General features: G+C 29.1%; 1 protein-coding gene across 1 annotated transcript in view; it reads left to right on the plus strand.

Annotated features, from left to right (window-relative positions):
• Positions 1–25,148, plus strand: part of LOC119683244 — a 222,246-nt gene that overhangs the window by 166,264 nt on the left and 30,834 nt on the right. The window contains exons 9-18 of the mRNA XM_038096886.1: positions 8,904–9,085; positions 9,272–9,447; positions 9,814–9,945; positions 11,824–11,939; positions 12,453–12,837; positions 14,952–15,081; positions 15,257–15,352; positions 15,870–16,028; positions 16,531–16,613; positions 20,413–20,599. Of these exons, the coding sequence (XP_037952814.1) occupies positions 8,904–9,085; positions 9,272–9,447; positions 9,814–9,945; positions 11,824–11,939; positions 12,453–12,837; positions 14,952–15,081; positions 15,257–15,352; positions 15,870–16,028; positions 16,531–16,613; positions 20,413–20,599 (1,646 nt within the window). The remainder of the gene's footprint in view (positions 1–8,903; positions 9,086–9,271; positions 9,448–9,813; positions 9,946–11,823; positions 11,940–12,452; positions 12,838–14,951; positions 15,082–15,256; positions 15,353–15,869; positions 16,029–16,530; positions 16,614–20,412; positions 20,600–25,148) is intronic.

Raw genomic sequence — 25,148 nt, forward strand, 5'->3', positions numbered from 1 at the left:
AACGCACATAGATTTGGCTTAACTCTCGTTGTTGCGTTCGGGAAATACCGATTTACAGTTTGTTCATTAAGCATTTGCAATAGTACCGCAACGGACTCACCGTACACTTTGAATAGAGCACATGCAACTTTGTGTTACGGGGCGTATGAGTGCTCCTTAATTCAAATCAAATTATACACGCGTATTAAGTTTGAGCGCTGTTGTCAATTTGTGTAAACAAAATGTAAGCAAATTTTTTCTGTAAGGAATATTGATTGGATTTATTTTGAAATCAAAAAATATTAAGGATATTGTTCAGTGTAACATAAATAGAACAAGGTCCTTTATTTTAGGAAATGGTTTTAACCAACAAAGCACATCTAAACAACATTGCTTCAACAAATATTATTTACACAGCGACATCTATGAATGGATGATGGAAGGTGAATTATACACATTTCATCTACCTACTCTAAAATTTGATCGTATGGGTGTGAGTAGTGTGCACTTAACATACTTTCTGTCATATTTTGAGCTAATTCGATTGATATTTCGCTGTGATTATATGTTAATTTTATCTATATTAGCTAAAAGGACTACATGGAACATAGATTGAATATTAAGTTCAGGATATATATTCCGAAGCATTTCTTTATTTTGACTGACTTCATGAAATGTGAAGACCTTTAAAAAACAGGAACCAAACACCACCTCAAAACGACTATTTTAAATGACCACTTTGTGTCTGCGAAATATATCTAACAGAAACAAGGATACCTCTTCTATCCATCTCTTAGCTTAAGGGTAAACTGTGCACAATGACGCCCTCCAAATTTATTTTCTGCTCGAAAAATGCACCCCTCTTACGGTTCATCAACCGCATGCATTTGATTGGGCTCTGTACTTTTCCAAACTCTTTTGCAAACTAAAATTGACGACTAACTAAAACATCACTGTTTTGACCCATCATGTACATTCATAGATTGTGATTTCGCTACCGTTATAATATTTTTGATATTGCCTGTAGGAATTTTGAATATCCAGATAGCACATCTCTGCTATTTATGTGTTTAAATGTTCTTAAAATCGTGAAGTTTTATATTATTTGTTGGGATTATAAAAAATGGACAACTAGGTTCTCATCTTATAATTGATTTCATTGTTTGTGATTTTCTCTGTAATCCTTTTTCTAAGCCCAAATGGTAAATTTTTGCCAATTATGTGTTTAAATACTTATTTCAACTTCAAGTATCAGCTTGAATTTTAAATTTCTTTAGAAATATTTATTGATTCTGCTTTATCCACCACTTTTTGTACATAATAGAATAGCGTCGTTCTATAAAAACATTTGCATTTGTTCCTAAATCAAATAAAATAATCCTGGAGATATCATTCTCCAAATATTTACTGAATTTTTTATAAGGTCTGTTACTATAATTTTTACAGAAATATATATTTCTAAACAGAATTAAGTTTGCTGATTTTAGCTAGTATATAAAATATTCTTTCCTTTCGTCTTGATTATGCAAATAGAGTTTCAAAGCTTGTTTTCAAGTCAACTTTTTCCATAAACTTTTGAATTATATTTGGGCACGCCTTCAGAGGATTTTTTAAAAATACATATCTTAGGTTGTACTATCCCTAAAGCTGTAAACGTTTGACCTTATTTTAAGCTTGACCGACCCCGTTCATTAAGAACTCGAACCCGTAATATATACCTTCTGTTCAAAAAGTACTCGGATTTTGTAAATAAAACACACAAATTTAAATTTTATTCCAAATTTATTTTATCTTCTTCAAAATATGCTCCTTCTGAAGCGATACCATATGCCAACGCTTAACCCAATCTTCCATACACTTTTCGTAGGCACGTGAAGGTATGGCTTTTAGTTCTTTCAGTGATTTCTCTTTTACCGATTCAATCGACTCAAAACGCTTACCACGAGGGGGCAATTTGAGTTTCGGGAACAGGAGGTAAGTCGCACGGATCCAGATCTGGCAAATATGGTGCTTGAGAGATGACAGTGGTGTCGTGTTTGATCAAAAAATCGCGTACAACAAGAATTTTCCATAGTTAAAATCGCTAAATGCACTTGAGATAGTCTCACATTAACAGCTGCTGTAAACGATCTAATTGACAGATGGCGCTCAAATTTGTACCATATGTCAAGAAAGGATGTACCGACATAACAAAAAAATTTTTGAAAAAGGTCTATTACTTAAGGAATAGTTAACAAACAACAAAATCCGGATACTTTTTGAGCAGAAGGTACCATATATAATCCGTTTTTTGTTTTAAATTCTTTAAATCAAGAAATTTTGTTTTCTTTTCAATTCTTTTCAAGAACTCAATTTTTTATATTAATATTAATTAATATTAATTCATAAAAAAAATAAATACTAAACTATAAATAATAAGAATATATATTTGTAAGCATTATTTTCAAGCTTTAACCTCAAATTTTACTTCAGCTGTTAAATGATTATTTGCTTCAGACCATAAACCGGAAAATATAGATTTTCACAAGAAAAAAAAAATAAATTCAATCTATGGATAAATTCGATTTTCACGAAACATGTTTTTGGCTTAAATAATTCTCAAGCCCAATTGAATACATTTCCATAGCAACTAAACTTTCGAATATCCCTGCAGTAGTGTAACCGCTTGATAAAAACTTTATTTTACGCTCCAAATACAATTGCATCCTTTTTCTCATTGTCATCCTTTAGTATAAAATTGAAAATACCACAAACGTTTAAAACAAAACTTAACATAAACCAAAACAGTACAAAGGACTTGGAGGGAAAGAGAAAAAGAAAAAATGTTAAGAATATTCAAAAGACGCTGAAGTATGCAGCTGGTTACTTCATTGTCGTTGTACTCCGCTTGGTGGCTTGGTTGTTCTGCTTACTCGAGAAAATTTGAAAATTTGAAAATTGAATTTAATGTGTATGCACAAGTATTTTCGTATTTTGCGTAAAGAAAATAAATTCCTTTTGGCGAATTTTGCGTGAATAACATAAAATGTTGCCAGCGGCGGTTTCCATCAACATGTGCAACGAAGCATTACGCTCCTGCCAGTGACATTGCAGTGCATACATTGAATGTGTTGTGCTCAAAACTAACACAAATAACACCAACAACACAAACACTTTTGTATGCTAATAACACAAGCCGACGCACAGACGATGTAAGATTTCATTTGCAGCAATTGTAGCGCGCGGGATAAACAACAACCACAACAACAAAAACAAAAACAATAATAAAGCATAAAATAATGGCATATGTAGGCACAGCATCAAACTACATACTACGCATACACACTCATGCTCACAAAGCAACAACAAAAAACACATAAAGCCGACATATGCTGTTTATGCATTAATTACAATCAAACACTTTATGCATGCATGCATGAGAGTCAGTCAGTAGAATAGCAATCTACACACACTCACCACACACACACACACACACATATATACACAGACTACAAGTTTCTATATTGATGTATGCGGCTGCTGTTACAAGCTCGCACAGTGTCATTTCTTATGGAAACTGTTTGTCGCTCCTATTTGTTGTATACAAGCGCAAAAGTGTTTTATTTTCATTAACAGCGAAATGTTAAATTAAAAGGATTAAAATTTTATTTGATGCTTGAAAAATGGCAATATAAAAGAATTAATTATAAAAAGCATTTCACTCAAAATAAAAGTAAAAATAAAAAATAAATAAATAAATAAAATATGACTACAACCACAAACTAATGATTAAGAGAGCAGAAAAAATGAAGTGAGCATGTTTATTTCGTCGAGGTCAAAGCAGTGCACTGCATTCTGTGAAAGTGGATTTCCATGTATTTTTCAGTAAAAGCGTTAAACAGATTTCAAGATTTCATTTGACTTTTTAAATTAAATGTACAAGTACATAATATAGTTAGTTAGTACCTTTAATATTATATTTTAATTATAGATAATGTGACACAATTTCATCATATTAAAAAAATATAGTGTAAGAGATTAGTAGTCAGTAAAAAATAAACAATGAAATCTAAATGAAATCTAAAAAAATAAAATACATAAATCCTCACTTTTCTCTATCTAACTCATCCCAATTCAAAAAAAACCTTTTTAGTACATTTTTGTATGGATTTTATATGAATTTTGAATGGAAAGCAGCACATATTGCTGCATATTATCGTGTTAAGCACAATACTCTAAACAGGGAAGTCGTATTTTACACACAGATCGATCCCTACAAATATTGTGCTAGGAAAATTGTACATAGATTTGAGATAACCATCATGTTAGATAACGTCGCTTTTTGCAAATCTGAGAAACGATTGTTGCTCCAATCCTGATAGCTCTTCCAGCTTCTTGTGACAATGTAGAATATAAGCATCTGTAATGTTGCAAAGTATCCACTATACTTTGGTCTCTATATCAGTTTCTATTGGTAATTTCGGTTTTGTAAGCGCAATACAGATCGGTTTTCATTTTGTTTATGAGATTTGTACATCATCTTTACAATTTTATTGCTGAAACCTCTATTTTTTAAAAATATTTTTAAATTCTATTAAATTAATTAAGATATGAAACCAACCTTTATATACCACTACTAGTTTCATATTTGTGTGAACCTTCCATAATTAGGCCGATACTGATTTCTCTATAGAACTTAAACAGATACTAACATAATCAATATGATAATGATAAACGGTGATGTGGTAGATTTTTTTTTGTTAAATTCTATAAACAGTCATCGTAGTTTATTATTAATCTATTCTTAATTTTTTAGCATCTTTATATTAAAAAACATAGCGATGTCAATCAATTAGTTAGATTTTGAATATTTAACTCCTTCAAATAAAATATAATGGAAGTCTGTCAATTACAATTTATTTTCTTTTTCGTCCAAAAACCAGTCTTGAAAATTATCAACAATATGTATAACAATTAGGTGGATTTATATAGAACTGTTGAAAAAACAGAACTGTCCTAAATTTAAATAGCCCTTTTTACTTAGCTCTTTCAGTACTAGTAAGTATATATACAGGACGTGAGAATTCTATCAAAATTCAGTACTGAAGTTTGTAAGCAACAGTGTTAATAGCTAATTTATATATAGCTGCAAAATGATATAATGAAGCACTTTAGTTTTTATTATATTCTATTTATTTTTAATATAAATATGTGTATTAATATAATAAATCAGTTGTAGCACAATAAAGTGTAAATTAATATAGATTAAAATAGCGAAGCCTACAAGTAGCAACGAAGTAAATGCGAAAGCTGTAGCATCACTAGAATTTTGATCAATTATAATATAGTGAGAGTAAAGAATACCTAGTATACTGAAACATTTTTAACTGAAAATATGTTGAACAAGAAATGACATATTAGCATAATAGTATGTTGGACATTTCATTATACTGAACAAACGAAAAATAAACCTGATTTTCTCTGAAAAAGTGACAGAATCTATGATCATCTAACTCTACATATACATGAGCTCTTTAGAATGGCATGTGAATTGCATTCTTATTTTTGTTTAGAAGAAACAAAAATTAAAACATTTTTATGAATTTCAAAGATGAATTCATGATAGACTTATCTACTAAACAAATAGGTAGTTCAAATTTGGCAAGTTCGTATTTTTGAATCTGTTTGTTATAGTCCAAATATTATATATGGCAGTCGACATACAAATAATCTAATATCTGTAACTAAAATTTATTAATTTGTTCAGTTAAGTATTCTACTATTCCAATAAGTAGTAAGTAAACTACTATTCGTCAGCTAGAAATTACACAAAGCCAGGTTTGAAGAAGACTTTTCAAAGTTCCATGGTACATTCGGACGAAAGACATACTCAGGAAACTCAAAATTGAACCGATCAAAAATACATAAAGGATAGAGCCCTGAAAATATTTACGAAAACTGACAGGCTTACCAAGACCGCGTTATCAAATCTCAGAATGGTTACAGGCTCCTCGGGGAGGTTTGCTGAGATCAGTTATTGCGGTTAGTAGAGAGTAAAAGTGCTCAAGTGCACTGACTCTACTAGCCTCAACATAGTTATAAATAGAATAACAATAAAAATAATTGAAATTAATATTCATAAAAGTAAATTAGCGAAATTTAAAATTATAATTATAGGAAGAATTAAAGTAATTTCAACATCAAAAATTAAAAAAATTTTTGTACAGCTAAATAATTTACTATATAATTAATAAAAATTTTTAATTAATTAAAATAATACAAATGAGTTTTTGTTGTTGTAGTTTATTACTATTCGAAACCTCTTTAAAAATTTTCTTATAAACTAAAAATATATGAGAACTTCACTATTCTTCAATTTCAATCAATGCAATTGCATTCGTTCTTTAGTAAAATTATGTGACTGATGCATGCTTTCAAACCACAATTCCTCATTTTCTTTTTTTTTTGAGTTAAAGAACAAAATATATAAAAGTAACAATATTCTTGCGTACTTATAGCAAGTAAAATCAGCAGTAATGGATAAAAATAATTTTAATTCCTTTCCGACATCGTTGAGCCCCATTAAAGCGTTTCCGTTTTGCTGCTATTTCCGGTGCATTTAATGTATTTGACTGGTCAACACAGCACATAGTAATGATTTTCAGAAATTCCGCCAAGAACCAACTCTAAAAGCAATTGGTAGGCGTTGAAACTACTTACAAATATTCCCTACGTGATTGTTTGTACCCGTGAATACACAATTTCAATTGTGTAATGTGAACGTTGTCGTTCACGATTCAAAATTTCGGCTTATGCGCGCCACTGTAATTAAAATTAATTACACTTGTACGCGCGTACTTACGCGACTCCAGTTTCTCATTAAGTTAAAGCAGAAAATGAATTGAATATCACGCACATATACCTATATATATATATATATATATATATATAGATCAGAGTAAAATATAGAACCAGGTAATTTTTAAAAAATGGAATGAAAAGAAAGCAGTTTTAAAGTAAGAAAAATTGAAAATATGTTCAGCGCCATTTTTTACAGTGGTCGGCCATTGCAGTTGTTACAGCTGCAAAAGTTTTGCATACTTTTCGGTTAAGTTTTATGGTCGCTGAAGAAAAAAGGATGCATTTAACTTTTCGTCTGTAAGCGTGCGTAAGTGTGCATTTGTAATTGTAAATCAATTACAATTTACGAGGCATGGATGTGCCAGGGCTTATGCGGAGTGAAAATGAATGAGGCAGTGCGATTCAATAAACAATATAACAATATTAAGCACAAATTTTTGGTTTTTATTGCAGTTCTTTTATTTACGATTTTATTGATCGTAAATTTCTTTCAGGTACAGTTCTTTCATGAAACAATTTTTAATTTTGTTTAATTTATATATTCTTTTTATTCAATAATTTTTCTTTTAAAATAAGGCACCATTGTTTTAAGGGCACTATCAATTTATCATGCAGTTGTTCCATAAAAAAATCCAAAAATTTTTGTCTGTAAAAAATTTTACACAGTTCACTTCTGAAAGAAGTTTTTAAGTTATTAAATTTTCTTATTACTTAATTTTTTTTAGTTGCAGTTAAACGTCAGTCATGTGCGAAGTGACTATTTTACTTAATATAGTAATGTAATAATATTGTGTTTAATAGAGAGGTTTCGAAAAGTAGTAAACCACAACAACAAAAATTCTTTTTATATTATAACTAATTAATTGAATTTTTGGCTGACCATACAGCTGTTTCGAATATTGCAAAATACCCATCACCAGTAGTCTTGAAGTTATTTCTTATATTTAATTGTTCGTCAATAAATTTCTGAGACTCCAAGTACCAAAGGTTGAAATCTTGCCCTGCCAAATTTGAAGCTCAGAGACAGCGTTTATTAGCTAACTGACCTAAATCCGTGTTAGATTATCTGCGTGTACGTTATTAGAGAGAGATATGAAAAGGAAACAAAATAACATAATAAGTTATAAATGTACAGAGTTGCATTCATTACTACTCTATCTGATATGTGCGAGTTGTACTTTTTGGTATGTTTCATAGCAATAATCCGTACTTGACTTTCGAAATCTCTCCACTAATATTATTTAATTGTATAAAAAAAGTACAAAAACATTTCATAAAAATTAAGTATTTTTTACAACCATTTTTTATGAGAGCTAGATAAGAATAAAGTTCATATTTTCTGAGAAGTGAACTTAAAGGCTACATGGGTTATATACTTTAAATATGGAACGTCTGACTTGAAAAATAGAAATAACAACTAATATAAAAACATCGAAAGTATCTTGGTTTAATATCGGTCCCAACGGGAGACTAGAATATTTGACGATATGGTGTCAGATTCGGCCTGCCCTCTCAAATTTCATATAGTACATGTCTACCAGCATTCGAAGTAGAAACAGCGGAGCAACTGTTATATCTTTGTATAGGCTTGTCTAGAACTAGGCTTAAGAAATTGGGTGTACCACTTTTTAACAGACTCAGCGATATTTCCAACATTAGTATGAGCCAGATACTTGCATTTATCAATGCGTACGGCTGGTGCTAATATGCTAATCGTTCTACTTGCTATTACGAGGAATTACGAGGAATGTGGAATCAAAACGGCAGTTTTAGCTAAAAAAGTAGAATTCGTTAATTTCTTTCCCTTTCACCTTTATTACCTTAATTCTAAACACCCATCTTATTGTATTTTTGCAAAGTTTGCAAAGTTTAATTCTATAAAAAGTTTTTAAAATTTTATTTTAATTTTTTCAGAAAAGTATTTTACAAAACTAAATTTTTTTTTTATTATTTATATTTTTTTTTTTTTATATCAAATATTAAAAATAGTGAGAACATTTAACAAATCAAATAAAATATTTTAATTATTCCTAACCAATATTTTGTCATAACTTTTAATTAAATTTCACATATTTATTCTTCAGGTATCGCAATAGTGATGTGGTAAATGTCAATGATACGGATCGTTATGAAGGTGGTAATTCTGAAAATGTCGCCCTCGTAATACGTTCAACTGACAAGGAGGATATCGGCAACTACACATGTCAATTATCGAATGCTATTGGCAAAGGCGTCTCCGAACAGCAAATCGATTTGGATGTGCAGTGTAAGTGCAATATTACACAAATAAATAATTTGTATTTATATGTCAGTTGAATATACATACTTATCTGTTTGTACATATATACACGATTTACAATTATATTAACTTTATATTACAACCTTTGTTATTACTGTTGTTGTTGTTGTTGTTGCTGTTTTTCATGTTGTTACCATTCATATTACATTGTAGATGTGCCAATTGTTGAAGTGCTGATGATACCTGAGGGTCCCGTAAAGGAAAGTGATGAATCAAATGTCACATTGTATTGTAATATATTGGAGGCAAACCCAGCAACACTCACTAAAGTGCGTTGGTATGCGAACTCAACATTATTGAAGGAATTGCCAGACTGCGAGGAGACAAGGGTATGTTAACAATTTTACACAGACAATAATTAAAATTGCAGGATAACATTTAACACACAATGTTTGTTGAAATTAATTGCATACATATATTTAGTTGCAGCTTGTATACATAAAAATAAGTATATATATCTCATAAATGTTTTTAGCTTATACATTTCTACAATATATATATTTATTAAATGAAGACAATACATTTGAAGTTTTTGAACAAAAACTTGAAGAAGTATAGGGTACTTTCATATTAAGATATAACACTATAAATCTGTTATTTTATCTATATTATCTTAATTTTCTTTTAATTTTTTTTTTTTTTGTAAACTGCACTTCTTTATTAATTTAAAATATTTTTAATAATTACTACAATAGGAGGACTTATGCCACATTGATCCCAGCAAACTGCTGCTTGAAAGTATTGGAAGAGGCTTCTTCTACAATTATTCTTGTGAAGGTTACAATGCTGCTGGCTGGGGTTCACGTAGTGATGATAAGGAACTAATGGTAAACTTTAATGATTTAATACTTTACTATATACTACATTTATACTATATACTATTCTATAATATATACTATGTTATATGATTTTATATTTATACTAGTTTATGTAAACTAATTTTAATTATTATAACAACTCAATTTACTAAAGTTACTGAATTTTTTTGATAAAAAGTTGCAACTTAAAACTGCATTTGTATAGAATAAAATAATATTGCAAGACAGTATATATATATATATATATATACATATTTTCTCTTATATAAAATACTGTTTTGCTGTATTATTTTACTTTATACAAATTCATTTCAGTACTGCGAAACAGTATTTTATATAAGAGAAGATATGTATATATATATATATATCTATATATATATATATATCTTAATTTTCTTTTATACATTTACATTTATTTGAGACTTTATTACTTTGAAATTATATTCAGCATTCCCATACGCTAACCTCTACATGTTTCACTTATTAATCCAGTGTCTTATCATTAATCTGAACAATAATTATTACAATGACAATTAAAGCCAATAACACTACGACCAAAGGCAAGTCTACATTAAATATAATTTAAATATTAATTAATAATGAATATTTACCGGAAAAATGGAAGAATATATGTGTTTCTATTAAACAAAAATATTACTGTATATATGTTTTATTATGTGTTTATGTTTTTAGATTTAATAAAACAATCTACATGCAACTCCATATATATAATATATTTATAAGTAAATACATATTTTATATACCTTAACCTCTTTTCAATGATCCTCAATACAGATTATTGATTCAAGAAAAGGACACTATAGCGAGCGAAATGCATAGTATTATTGTATCTGACTCTCAAGACTTTTTTGAAGTTGCCATCAAATCTGTGTCAATTTCATATATGATACTCTAAACACTATCGTTATGGCATTCTTTATCTCACATATAGGGTTTTAGTAAGACTATAATGGCAAAAAATTTTTGAGTCATATAAATCATTTAATCCGACACAATTAATCTTCTTTAGAAGGCATTGCAATAAGCAGAGATTTCTGAGTATCCATTCAAATACGTAAGTGTAAAAATTTAAAAGTCGTTAATTCGCATTAATAGTCAAATAGAAATATTGATCAAATATAGAGTTAAATATTATTCTGTAAGTTTTTATTGAACTACAAGAATTTTGAAAAATCAAAATCCTTTTTTCTACAAACCTCACTTAAAGAGCATTCATGTCAGCTGCATTAGAAATGACTACCTCTACAAAGTCCACAGTTTTTTAATGTCTGCCGTTAATGCTTAATACCATCGTCTCTTAATAAACGTATTGATATAATGGGGCAGTCTACGCTCCATTGGGATGCCAAGAAATGTCTGCCGTTAATGCTTAATACCATCGTCTCTTAATAAACGTATTGATATAATGGGGCAGTCTACGTTCCATTGGGATGCCAAGAAATTCCGCCGATATCAATTGAAGTTATACGTTTGGATTAAGTTTCCTCCGTGGAGGGAATGAGACCCATCTCATACATCTACTGATATTTGGGCCAAAGCACCTATTTAGAAAATGCAAATTCACATCAATTGAAAGTAATGAATATAGTCATTCTATCGGCGTAACTTTAGGTTTTAACAACAGTCACTACAATACTATCAACCTTTAAATTTCACATTTAACAAGACTATGACTGTCTATATAACATGACGCTTACTGAGTGACCAAATTTATGTCAATATTTCTCCCATTCTTAATTTTTAAATATACATGACTGTCTATATAATATGACCATTAGTGTAAAAAAAATGATCTTTTATAAAATAAATAATTCAAAGGTTATATTTTATACTATACATTTTATAAAAAATTATCTTTTTTTTTAGGTGCACTATGAGCCTGGTCCGGCAAAATTGATGCATTTTCCTTTGATTGCAGTGAAAAAGAAGAGTGTTACATTCTCATGTTCTGTTGAAGATCCTGGTTATCCAGAATCAAATAGGTTTGTAAAAACCAATGTTACATCAATCAAAAAAATTAAAAAAACCATTGAAAAAACTAAGTACCCATTCATTAAGACAACAACACCCTTTATACAATTCCATACCATACAAGCCCTCAAAGCTAATGAAGCTGAAACAGCTTATGAAGCTTTGATTAAACAAAATTTACAAAAGCAATTACAACAACAAAACGAACAAAAACAAACACATGAAATTAAAGAAACGCATGCATTAATTGATTTAAAAAATCATTCCCTTTGTACATTACTTACACTCACTACATTCTCACCACAATCACAAATATTAACATTGTATACTGCGGATAAATTGAAAACACTAACATCATCCTCATCATCATCATTATCGTCATCATCATCATCATCAACAACTTCTTCATTACATCCGCCAACATACTCGACCACACCATCAACATCAACAACATCAACATTTTCACTTTATCGCAAAATGGGTAAATTTTCATTTGTTGGACAATTTTTTGTGCATCCGCACAGATTTCGTTGGTTGCGTGGTGGGCGCGGACCATTACAGGACATTGTTACCAAGGATTGGACTGTCGAACCGGTCGGACTTGATAGCCGCACCAACTATTCATGCTATGCCTACAACGATGGCGGCAAAGGTGTAATGGCTACAGTAAATTTAGAGGTGCATGCACCGCCATTTTTCATTAAGAATTTACCACCATACACGGGCATGCTGCATTCATCACCGCATGCCAATCTGACGTGCCGCATTGAATGTGTGCCACGCTGTGAGATTTCCTGGTTGAAAGATGGTGTCGCCATTGATAAGAATGACACACGCTACTTTGTCAAAGAGAAATACATGGACGCCTCGCCGGCGACCGGCGATTTTGAGAGCATGCTGTCAGTGTTGGTAAGTAAAGTCATTTTTTAAGCGATTACTTTGTTTTCTTTTGCCAACAAAAAGTGTAACGAGTGAAAAATAAGAAATAAACGAAATAAAAATTACAACTCTGTGGTCTACAAACATATACCAGACGAGTGAGAAATGAAAAGTCAGCGGGAAAGGCAGTTAAAATAAATTTAAAGAATTTGTTTGTGGAATTTTTCATTCCATTGTAATGTTTTAATAGAAAATTTTTTTTTATTTTATTTTATTGTTGATATCAATCAGTTACTTACACTCCCTACTTAAAACCAAAGGTAGCCTTTGTCCTTGTTTATTTTTAATTGATGAATTTAAGCAAAGTTGCTGTGTGTAGTATCTTTAGTATTCTTTTCCGTTTCTTAATAACTTGTTTAAATTATCCAAACTAAAACCGAAGAATGCAAACTATTATTGCTTTCCTAAATAAATTTCTAGTATATTAGTCACTTCTTTCTCTGAAGCTTTTTTAAGTATTTACTCTATTGTAAATATCCCGCGCTTTTTTTATTATGCATAGTTATTTGTTATAATATACAAAGGATGGATTAAGGACAAGTTTCGACATTGTTCGACATTGGAAATTGAAGTACCACTTAAAATGCATCAAATCAAATGCTTACCTTAGTTTCAAATGGATCAATTTTATGACATATAACATTATAAAAATATAATTTATGTAGAAGATTTCTTTAAATGTTCAGTATTTCAGTATTTATTTTGCTAATATAACGTATTTAAAATGTAACTGACACACCTGATTACTTACAGTAACTATTAGGAATAAAAGCTTAATAAACGTAACTGACATTGAAGGCAATTTATCTTTTTTGTGTCCCCCTATCGGAAAATATATATATTAAAATATATATAAGTCATTATATTACTAAATTAACAATATTTACATATTTTTTACAAATTGATCAAAATTTATATTTTCGGGAATGTAGAGCGTGTTTTGAGGATTATTCATTATCCTTCTGTGAAAGGCGCTAATTGATAATGGACGCTCCTATATTCTTCCGTCCTTCGGAAATTAGAGATTAAAATAATAAGGAGAAAGATACGTAGACATCTTTTGGTATACTATAATGTTATCAATCTTCAGTTAGAAATAGTACGTCAAGATCTATATATAAGAAACAATCAAAATGAACAAGAGTTATCAACACAAAAAACAATCAACACTCACACAAACAGACTGATACATTCGTTTGAAATAAATTTTGCTCTTGCAGTCCAAACAAATTATATACAGACTATAAATAATTAAAAATAATTGAAGTATTTCTCAAGACCACTGATGACAAGCATTTAGCACTAAAAATTGAAGTATTTCTCAAGACCACTGATGACAAGTATTTAGCACTACTCAAAACAGCATTATATGGTCAGCCAAGTTTCAATAAATTAACTAAATTTCTGTTATTGTCTTTTGTTATCTATTCGAATTCTACTAACTTTGAAAAATAGCTTCTTTGAAATCATAAGAAGTGTAGTTTTTAGCAAAAATATTAGATTAAAATCTTATACATATTTAGCTACATATTTAGTGTCTTTAAAATAACCAAAAATAAGTAATATCGAGAAAGTACATCATGTATAGATTTTCTTAGTTTTTGCGCAATCTTGTTTTATAAGATCTACTTTTTACATATATAAAACTGATTTAATTAAATATTGTTTTTACATACCAAATCACTACTTAAATAAATATAAAAAAAAAATTATATTAATAAAATAAATTATATGTCTAACGATTGGTATATATGAAAAATAAAAAAAAAATTGAATTAATAAAATGTATTCTGTGAGAACGATGACTGATTCAAAATCTATAATATATAGCAAATAATTAAAAATGAAAAATGAAAAAAAATAATTAAATAAATAGAATATATAAATTAATGATTAAGTGACACATAAAAAGTTCATAAATAATTCCAAGCTAATTTATTATAGCATAAAATATTTCACTCAGCTAATTTAAATTTATTTAAAATTTTTTTATTTAATCATATTAAATCATTATCTATGTCATTTAAAAAAAATTAATGCTGACATATATGTTTTAAATAATTTTTTTGCAATTTATTTCGTAGCACTTCAATATGTCAAATTGGCCAAATAAAAAATTCGACATCGAAGCGGATAACGCCAATTACACGTGTGTGTCAACTGGGAACACAGTGGGAGCTGGCATTAAGAGTGCGACCTACTTTAGTATCGAATGTAAGTTCAGTATTTTACAATAAACCATATAAGCCTTTACAATATATATATATATATATATTTGATATATATAAAGAATTTATATTATAATAAAAAATGAATAAGAGTTGGAAAGAAAAATTTAAACAAAATAGCGATTATCATAAAATTGACAACAATGACACATTTTTGACAGATGCGCCTGACAATACCACCGTATCGGAAGAAGTCGTTTATGTGCAAGAGGATACAATACCAGGACGTGTCATATGCAAATCGAGAGCTAATCCGGGTAAGAAACTTATGTTCACTTTCATGTACGAGTACACAAATATGTCACATTGACATTGTCACATTTAAAATGACTAAAGTGGGGAAATACATTTTTGTCTCAAGTAGCTCAACAGCGCTCGAATGGGTGCTTAAGCCTTAAATGACGGTATATGTAAAGTATAAATTATAAAGTGAAGAGGGTTTTATTTTATTTTTTTTTTTTTCATAGAAATAGAAACGTTAGAAATGTTACAAATGTTACCGAATTGACATTAATAAAACCAAAATATTTTTATTTTTATTTATTTATTTTTTTTGTTTTTTTTTTGTTTTGTTTTTATGTGATGCCGACTTTGTAGTTGATTTTATTATTATTTTCAAAAACAAATATTTGTAGAATTTTATATTAAAAGCTTTTACAGATTTTATGCCTATTTTATTTATATCATTTATATAGTTTTATATATAAATATATTTTATATAAAAATATTTTTCATAAACGAAATTTTTTATATTTTTATGGAATTTATGAACAGAACCCTCGTATGAGTGGCGTTTCAATAATAAAACTGTCATACGTGGTAATGCTTTGATCATCAATACGCCAATGGCACGCAACGATACTGGGCGGTACACTTGCCTGGCATTTAATAAGCACGGACGCAGCACGGCTGAAACCTCCATTGATGTGCAGTGTAAGTACATGATAAAGACTATATATAGTATATTTGTGTTTTTATATATATTAACTATATATATATATTTTAAAATAATATTTGTAAAAATGCCATAAAGTGTTTATGTTTGGCTTTCATGTCAATAAACGTGCACTGAAGTTTAGTGCGTGTATGACTGACTATTATGTTACTATATAAACCAAATATTAAATATGTTGGATTTATGTTAAAATTATTTATATAATGTTATCATAATAATAATTCACAAAATTTTAAACATATATCAGTAGTAGTGTAATAAAAAAAAAATTTAAACTTTTATAGTAAAAGTTTTACGTTTTGAGATTGCAGAAAGCAATCTGCTACAGAAATGCATGTAAAAGCGTAATAAACGTGATATTGCGTTTTTATGTGCGTAAAACAATTAAAATTTTCTGATTATTTATTACTTTTATTAAAAACGATATATTTTTATCGCTGTAAAATAGCACAAATAAATGCATTCGTATTTTTATTGCAGTTAAGCCACGTTGCGAAATTGAAAGGCGAGAGATCGATGACCAGGACACACTAATTTGCACAGCATTCGGAAATCCTGAAGAGGTAAGTGCACTAACATTTACACAGAGGTAAAACCAAATGTAAATTCACTGCACTGTACTGCACTACACAGACCGACAAAGCAGCTTCATAAAATATATCAAATGAATTGTTGGTTTGTTTGTATTTCAATACCAACGCACAGGTGCAATTCGCACACGTTTGTCTGAAATCGCAACCTCATAGATACTAAAGTTAAAAAACGAAGACAAAAAAAAAACAATTGAGAAATGAGACTCAAATGCTTCATGGTTGAAATTGAATACACATACGATTACTTTCAGCTTATTCGCTTGCAATATACGGTCAAATTGTGCAACAGACATTACACATTATAGATACACCGGTTGGCCTTTAGGAAGATAACATCCATCCCACTACATTGGTGTGTAGTGGTGGTGGTGGTGAATTGAAGTATTCGCTGCAGTATTCCAATAATGGTTTGAGGAATTCAATTTTGGTAAAAAAAAAATATATATTTATAACGCTGTTGCGTTTCCATTTCTACCACTTCTATCACTTCTTGCCCCATTGCAATTATTTTATACCAGAAAAAAGCAGCAGAAAAAAGGCTTAAAACTCTTTTGCATGTAAAAATGTATGTTACCAATTTCCACTTATAAGATTGCTACTACACTCGTTCCCTGCACACACCTTCGCTTCAAGGATTTTACAATTTTTATGAGTGCACCTTTACGGTTTCGAGGTGTCGGTATGTTGGTACGTAGTCCCGTATCTGCGTTCAGCTAAGCTCATGTCGAATCTATATAAATCAGTGTAACTTTTTGACTTGGATGCTGTGGCACCAAGAGCAACACTGTAGTTGGCGTGTACTGGTACACATACCATAAATTGAAAGAGTTGCAAATACTCGTATCTGAGGGAAGAAAAAAGCGTATTGCAAGTGAAAAAAGTGTATATACAAATCCGTATCCGTATCCGTATGTAGTTAAAATTACATTTCTGTAGATAAATTTTCGATTTTTCTTCCAGTTGTTACTTGGCTTATTTTTTGTGTCAGTTGGGGTTAATTCATTTAGGAAATTTATTGGTTGAATTTTGTGTTATTACCAACTATGGTAAATGTAATTATTTTATTGCAGCAGCAATCCGAAATTCATTTGGGAATTAAAATGTATTACAAAAAAGATTTGTGTAGGTTTCTTCTTTGCTTTTTTTTTCAAAAGGAATAACGATATATAAAATGAAATTAATTTCAAATTGAATACCGAAATAGAAATCGAATTTCACATTTAATTTGCATTTATTTATATGGAGCAAACATTGTTTTTTATGGAGTACATTTATTTATATTAACATAAATCAGATATAGAAAAGTTTTAAGAGTAATTAGAAAATAAATCAATGAGAGTACTTGAAAGTATTATTGCAAATTATAGACATTTACAATTATTAAATTTAATTTTAATGTCAAAATAACAGTAGTAACTATTTTTACTTTAATGGAAACTGTGGTATTTAATAGAGAGATTTGGAAAAGTGGTGAACTACAACAACAAAAACTTTTTTTATTTTTTACAATTAATTAAATTTTTGACTTATCATACAGTTGTTTCGAGAATTGCCAAATACCCATCATTAGTGGTCCTGAAATTATTTCTTATATATAATTACGTGTAAATAATTTTTTTTTTGTGACTGCAAATACCAAGAGTTGAACTCGTACCCTGCCAAATTTGAACCTCAGCGTCAGTGTACATTAGCCAACTGACCCAAAACCGTACAATTTACAATTATATTTAAATACATTACTCAATATTTGCTTTGAGACTTTATAAGCTGTTTTTTGCTATGCATGACTTATAGAAATAATATAACCAATATAAAAAAAATTCAAAAATGAACCATAAAAATATAAAATGATTAAAATCTATGAAAGTAGATGACTATAGAATATAAAAATATAAATAACAAATTTTTAAGAAACCTTAGATTACTTTATTCCAAATCAACAGTTATAAATTAACTGAAGCTTCTTTACTGTCATGGATTTCTTTCCAATTAACCCATTTTAAAAATAAAATTATTAATAAAAAGAGTTATCAATAGAATACTACCTTTTAAAACATCCAACTGTATACAAAATAAAATATCTTATATCTAGATCCTAACCAGCTTATTGGCTATAGAAACCATAAAAATATGTCACATTATTAAAATCTTGAAGTAGCCTTGATTTAAAATAATGTACTTTAAAAGTTATACACATCAATATAAATATATATATAAGAAGAAAAGATAATATAGCAACAAGAGGCTAATATGAGTACAAGGTTTTCTATTTCTTCTTTCTCAAGCTAAACATAAATGAAGGACAGTTATGATGGTCATATCGATAAAATTTCTCTTTCAATATATTAATAAGACCTCTCCATTAGGTGGAATACATAACATATATCAAATGTTCCTCATGAAACATCTTATAGTACTATATTCTTTTGCGATAATTCTCGTTGATTTGTTGGTTCATAGTTACCAACAGCTCGGCCATAACTTGACAACTGTTTGTCAAGATAATTCAGATAACTCAGAATAGCAAAGTTAATATAAATATTATAAGTAATATTTATAAAGATATGGAACATTACGAGTAGTGTTTACGAAGCACTTGTACAAGACAATAATGTTTTACTTCCTATTCTTCTGCTGGGCTTAATCCCTGAAATTGATTTTAGCACTGATAACTTATGTAGAGATGAGTAATGCCAACCACAACCCCCTGTGGAACCATTTTGAAAGTTCTAAAATTAACTTTTTCTTAAGCAGAGTTTATTTTGCTAACACATTGAATTAAAATTTATTAACTAACTTAAAGTTTTGTAATTTGCTCTCTAAATCCAAATGACTTTCTTTATTTTGTATGAATTATTTTATATATAGAAGAGATTCACACTTTCTTTCTTGCCTTACTTAAACGTATGGATTTTATGATTTATAGTATACGTGAGAATGAATTACATTATAAATTAAACGGGAGAGTCAATTTTCAATATTTTAGTTCATAATTATAAAGATGTCCTTTTAAACTGCTGGTCTATACTAAATGTAAGATGGTTTTACAGACAGCTGTTAGGGTGACACCACATGTTCACATTGAATCGAGTTCTCTTTAATAACTTTTAATATATTAGTCACCACACCAAATTACTATGAATTACTATGAGGATTTATATAGCTATTTTTACAGAAGTCCAATATTCTTCCTATCATCCTTATTTTCCCTTGATCTTTGTTCGTAGTACGAACACTCTTTTTTTCAATTTCAGAAGCATACACTTCAAAATTTGATCTTGTCTTCAGTGGAATATTCAATTGGTTTTCTCTGCTTTTATCTCGGGATCTATTTTTTTCACTGTATGACGTTCTCCATTAGTTATAACTTAAACAAATTTCTATATATTTAGTATAAATATATATATTCCATAAAGGTTCCATAAATATTATATATAAATATATAAATAAATAAATATATCCATAAATATATTCCATAAATAGTTTATGAATGAAATGTATTAAATTATTTAATTCGAGTTCATAATGCAAAGCTGTCTCAAACATAATCCTTTAATTTTTCATAAATGAATTTATTCAATTTAAATCGAATAAAATTAAACTCAAATTTTCCATTATCACATGTACATATGGTATATCCGGCACATATCTACAAAGCCGAAGGCACATTATACATTTGAAACAAATTAAAGAGTATGAGGAGAAAGTTTACTCAATTACTTATTTACATGTTTTTAATTATTTCTATTATTTTTTTTCCATTTTCCAGGCGGATTTTTCATGGTCAATTAAAGCTGAAAATGAGACTGTCGAACAACTCGGCAGCGGTAAGAGCAAAACAGAGAAGGATAAGAGCTTTTACGTACTGGAGCGGGATTATGCAATTGCACGCACTTATCGTTGTGTGGCCAATAATACCGCTGGAGCGGGACCATTTTGTGAAATTGAAGTTGCTGGTAAGTTACCTTGTTATGTGTGCGGTTAAGCACTAAATGATAATGAAATACCTCACAGACCTCACAGACCTCATAGAGGTAGAGAGATAACAAAAAGTCTGTCGCAGAACAAAAGTCTGTTAGCTTGTCCGTTGTTAAGCACATATGCATTCACTTACTGGCACGGACACTCATTAAGCAAACTCACATTGGGTTTTTATTGAAAAGTTTACATGGCAACTCCTGAAACTTTATAGCAATACTTTTTTTGCGCAATGTTTGTGCGTCGGTAATCGTTGAATTACGTACTGATGGCCAGACGAGCTTAACTTGCTTAATTCATTTAAAATCATTATTTGCTGGTCACTCTGCTTTTAGCTCCTTTAAATAATCTATAACATGCAGCAGTGTAAAATTGTTTAAGTAATTGTTAAGCAAATGAATTCTTTTACTTTTAAATCTTCTTTGACGTTTTGCATTTAACTATCTTCAATCTCATTGAATACATTTTTGAAATTTAAATCTCTCCAAGTGGAAACTTAAGGTTTTCTTCGGCAAAATTGATTTGATTTATTGTGCATAGCAATTCCTATAAATCTATAAATCTTTTAGGATTTGCTTTCCTTTAAAGTAGTAACCATAAAGACTTTATGTTGAATTCAATACCAATTATTAACCCGCATAAAACCCTTTTGAAGAAAAGATTATTGATTTCAGTTTTCTGTTTTACCATTCGTTTTATGCTATTCCATTATTATTATTATTATCTGTTTCCCCTTCTTCTATTTTACCCTCTTTAAGCACCAATCGCAACCAATAAATCTTTATTATTTTCATTATAAAATATTTTTCATTATTTCTTTTTTACGACCACTAAAACGGAAGCTGATTACTGTCAATATTTGTTTCAACTGTTTCCGTTTCCTTTAACCAGTGTTGGCGTCGCAGCCATTTTTCATTTGCTACACTCGCCGCCGTTTGCCCTAAGCGCCGCCAATGCCACAAACCTTGCATTTTGAATGAATTTAAAACAGAAAAATAATATAAAATAAAGTTAAAAAAAAATGGAGGAGCAATAAATTTGTTTCGTTTCAGTTTCTGTTTCTGTTACTTTTACTTTTGCTCTTGCTCTTGTTTTCATATCATTTTTGTATTTATATTCCATTTAGTTTTGTTTTTATTTGCTTCGTACACTTACGGAGCATTTACAGTCCACCAGCCAAGCAGTCAGCGAGTTCAAGTTCCTTTAAGTAGTGCGATACATTGCTCGCATCCTTAAATTTTCATTGAAATCCAAATCTGTAAGTACGCTCCGCCAACATTGGCAATTAGGGAATTGCATACATTTTTATTTTCAACTGTCACCAGTATTTTTCCCATTGTGTTTACTCTTACAATTGTTGCCATAATTCAGCATTTTCCACATTTACAGTGGAAAATCGGAAATTGATTTTTATGCACTTCCCTTTAGTTTGAACTGGATTTCTTCGTTATCGAACGTAGTGAATACAATATATATTGTTTATTCGTAATGTATTTTGCACAGCTTTAAATTTCAGTAACTAAACATTGGTTGATATTTGCTCCAAATATCTATACTAACCAAGAAAACATATCACAACGGAACATTATTTGCGCTTAAGTAAGCTTTAGTGTATAAGGTTAACACTCCAAACAAGAGCGTTACCGCTATTAAAAAATTAAAGAAAATACCATTTATATAAAATGGTATAAATGTTAATATAATCCATATAGAAATCAGATCCCTGTATTCCATATAGTAGCATCGAAACAATGCGTTTCAATCCATTCATGTTACAATCATATCTTTTGGACCTGTATACCGGTTCAGTTGACCAGCACATCTCTTAATATCTATTAAATACCATATACTTCAGCAATAGCAATAAATTTCGACATAGTTCAGATAGTATTATTTATATCCAATAAAAGATGTTTTAAAAAATATAAAAAGTGGTTTAATCATACGTAAGAGTGCTGTATTGATTACTAATTTCTAAATACATCAATCTTTTACCATTAGTATTGTAAGTCACTTCGATTCGTTATATGTATATGTAATAAGCTCTTTATAAGTATTTTAAAACAAATTACATGTAATGTTTCGTCAAGTTTCAGTAGATATTAAACCTATGAGTATGCTCAGGAAAATTCAAAGGCTTACATATACACCAAACTAATATGTGATACAAGTTAATAATTCAAATGGTTAATTTTTTATAATAAGACTAGCATTTATTTGCAATAAATTAATTTATTATAAGAAATAGTTAAACAGGAAAACATTTAAAATAATATAGATAAAAAATATAAAAAATTTTCTAACAAACTGACGTACATATATATTCAAAATATGATTTCTTAGTCCATTAAAGAAAGCACTTGTATTGAATTTGCTTAGCAAATGAGAGGTTAATATCTGTCTTTACGGTTACTGAACCATATGTTGTCATGAATTTATATTCGGTCTACCCTGTGGTATCTCCTGCAATTCATATCTACCAACTCTCGAAGAAAGGACACCAGAACACGTGTTATGTTTATGTCCATGCCTAGCCAGAACTAGGCTTAGGTTTTTGGGGGCGCCTTTTTTTCACACGTTCAGTGATGTCTCCAGTATTAGCATTGCCCAGAGTCTCGCCTTTATAAATATTTCTGACTGCTTCTAGTTCGACCTTCTTTTATCTACTATTCTAAGGAATTTTGGATTCAAAATGGCTATCGTAGCTAATTGTGGAGAATACATTAATCTCTCCACTTTAACGTACTAACTATATGCTTCGTTAAAGCCGATCTCTGAAATTTACTTTTTATGATGTATTAATCACCTCTTTATATAATATATTGAAGGTGGAAAAGAGCAAAGAATGAATTGAGAATAAAAATAAAATACGCAAAAAAAGGTCTGTTAAAACAGAAACAACAATAAATTAAAGTGTAATTAGATTTAAAATTACCATACAAAATCCCTATAAAAATACTTTCAATGTTAAAATGTAAGAGTAAATAATTCCAAATAAGCAATGCCTATTATTATCTTTAATGAAATATTGATCATTCATTATTCATTATTTTTCACTATTATATTACTTTAATTACACACCATTTATTAAGACATAAATGATCATAAGACATAAAATGAGGGTATAGAAGGTTCATCAAGTATTTCTTCCGATAAGCTATCTTTCCAGGTTATACTTTATGGACTATTTTTCCTAATTGCAAAACCCAGAGATAGTGTATACTAGTTAGTGTAGTCAGATAGTGTACTATCTGTATATGTTGTTTTTTAAAAGGCTGTAAATTCATATATATGTCATTCAATAATATTTCAAAATAATCTTGCAAATCTCCCTGTACTTATGGATATTGCTATCTGTATATAACTATAACTAGATTTTGTTCGCACTATTACTCGTATAATACAACGAAAAGTAATGTCTTATTTATATAGTAGGTATGTAAATAATTGCTTTTGAGAATCCATAAAGCTTTATTTAGAAATAATATATTTAATACTTGTTTTATTATTTCCATTTTAATTATTCTATTTTAATTTTATATATAATTTGTTTATTTTAATTTTCTTATTTTAAACAGCTGGTTCAGCTTTTTATATATGGTGGCAAGGTAAAATTTTAATTAAATTTTATTGAAGTTACCTTATAAACATTTATAATCCCTTCACTTATAAATTTTTATTTATATATTAATTTTTTTTTGGTTTTGTCTTATTTATAATTTATAGTTGCTTTGTATACTTTTGACCCACAAAAATCATTTAATTTTAATATACAATTTATATAAAACTATTTATATGCAAATTTTCTTATTGAGCATACGTTCCCAAAATTTTATCTTAATTTAGGTTAAATGCATTCTATATAAACTCTATTTATTCTAATATCCTTTTGGTAAAGTTCATCATGAAGTTCATACTAGAGACAATGCAGAGTACTTAAATATAATATTCAGTTTCTTCGATATGTAGCTTATATAAATTCCCTCAACAACCCTCACCACTTCCCCTCTGCACATACACTGCAGTTTGGCGTATCTTTCCACTTGAAATATTTATTTATAAGAGTACAAAATTTGATACTCGTATTAGATACGCAAAATATTTATTAAGTATTTATTTTTATTGTTGTTATTAAAGCTAATCAAAAATTCAATTATTTCTTCTCTTCCTCATGATATTGATTTTAACAAATTTTGTATTGTTTCTAATGCTGCGCTCATATAAAAATATTAATTGTAATAATGCTTCAAACATAATGCAAAACTAACAGTGCGTCCAAAAAGTAAGTAGACAGCGTAAGACTACTAACGAAAGCTTCAAGAAAACATAATAGAAAATTTATGTTTAATAAATATTAAATTAAATTTTGTGTAATATTTGCTTAAATTATATATGTATTTAATTTATGTATTAAATTTATGTATTTAATTTTTATGTATATATAGAGAAAATTAATATGCTATATTATGATGATGAACACATATACCCTTATACCACATACAAGTATATTGTTGTTATTAAATCTTT

The sequence above is a fragment of the Teleopsis dalmanni genome, chromosome 1 (assembly GCF_002237135.1).
Source record: "Teleopsis dalmanni isolate 2A chromosome 1, ASM223713v2, whole genome shotgun sequence".
Lineage (NCBI taxonomy): Eukaryota > Metazoa > Arthropoda > Insecta > Diptera > Diopsidae > Teleopsis > Teleopsis dalmanni.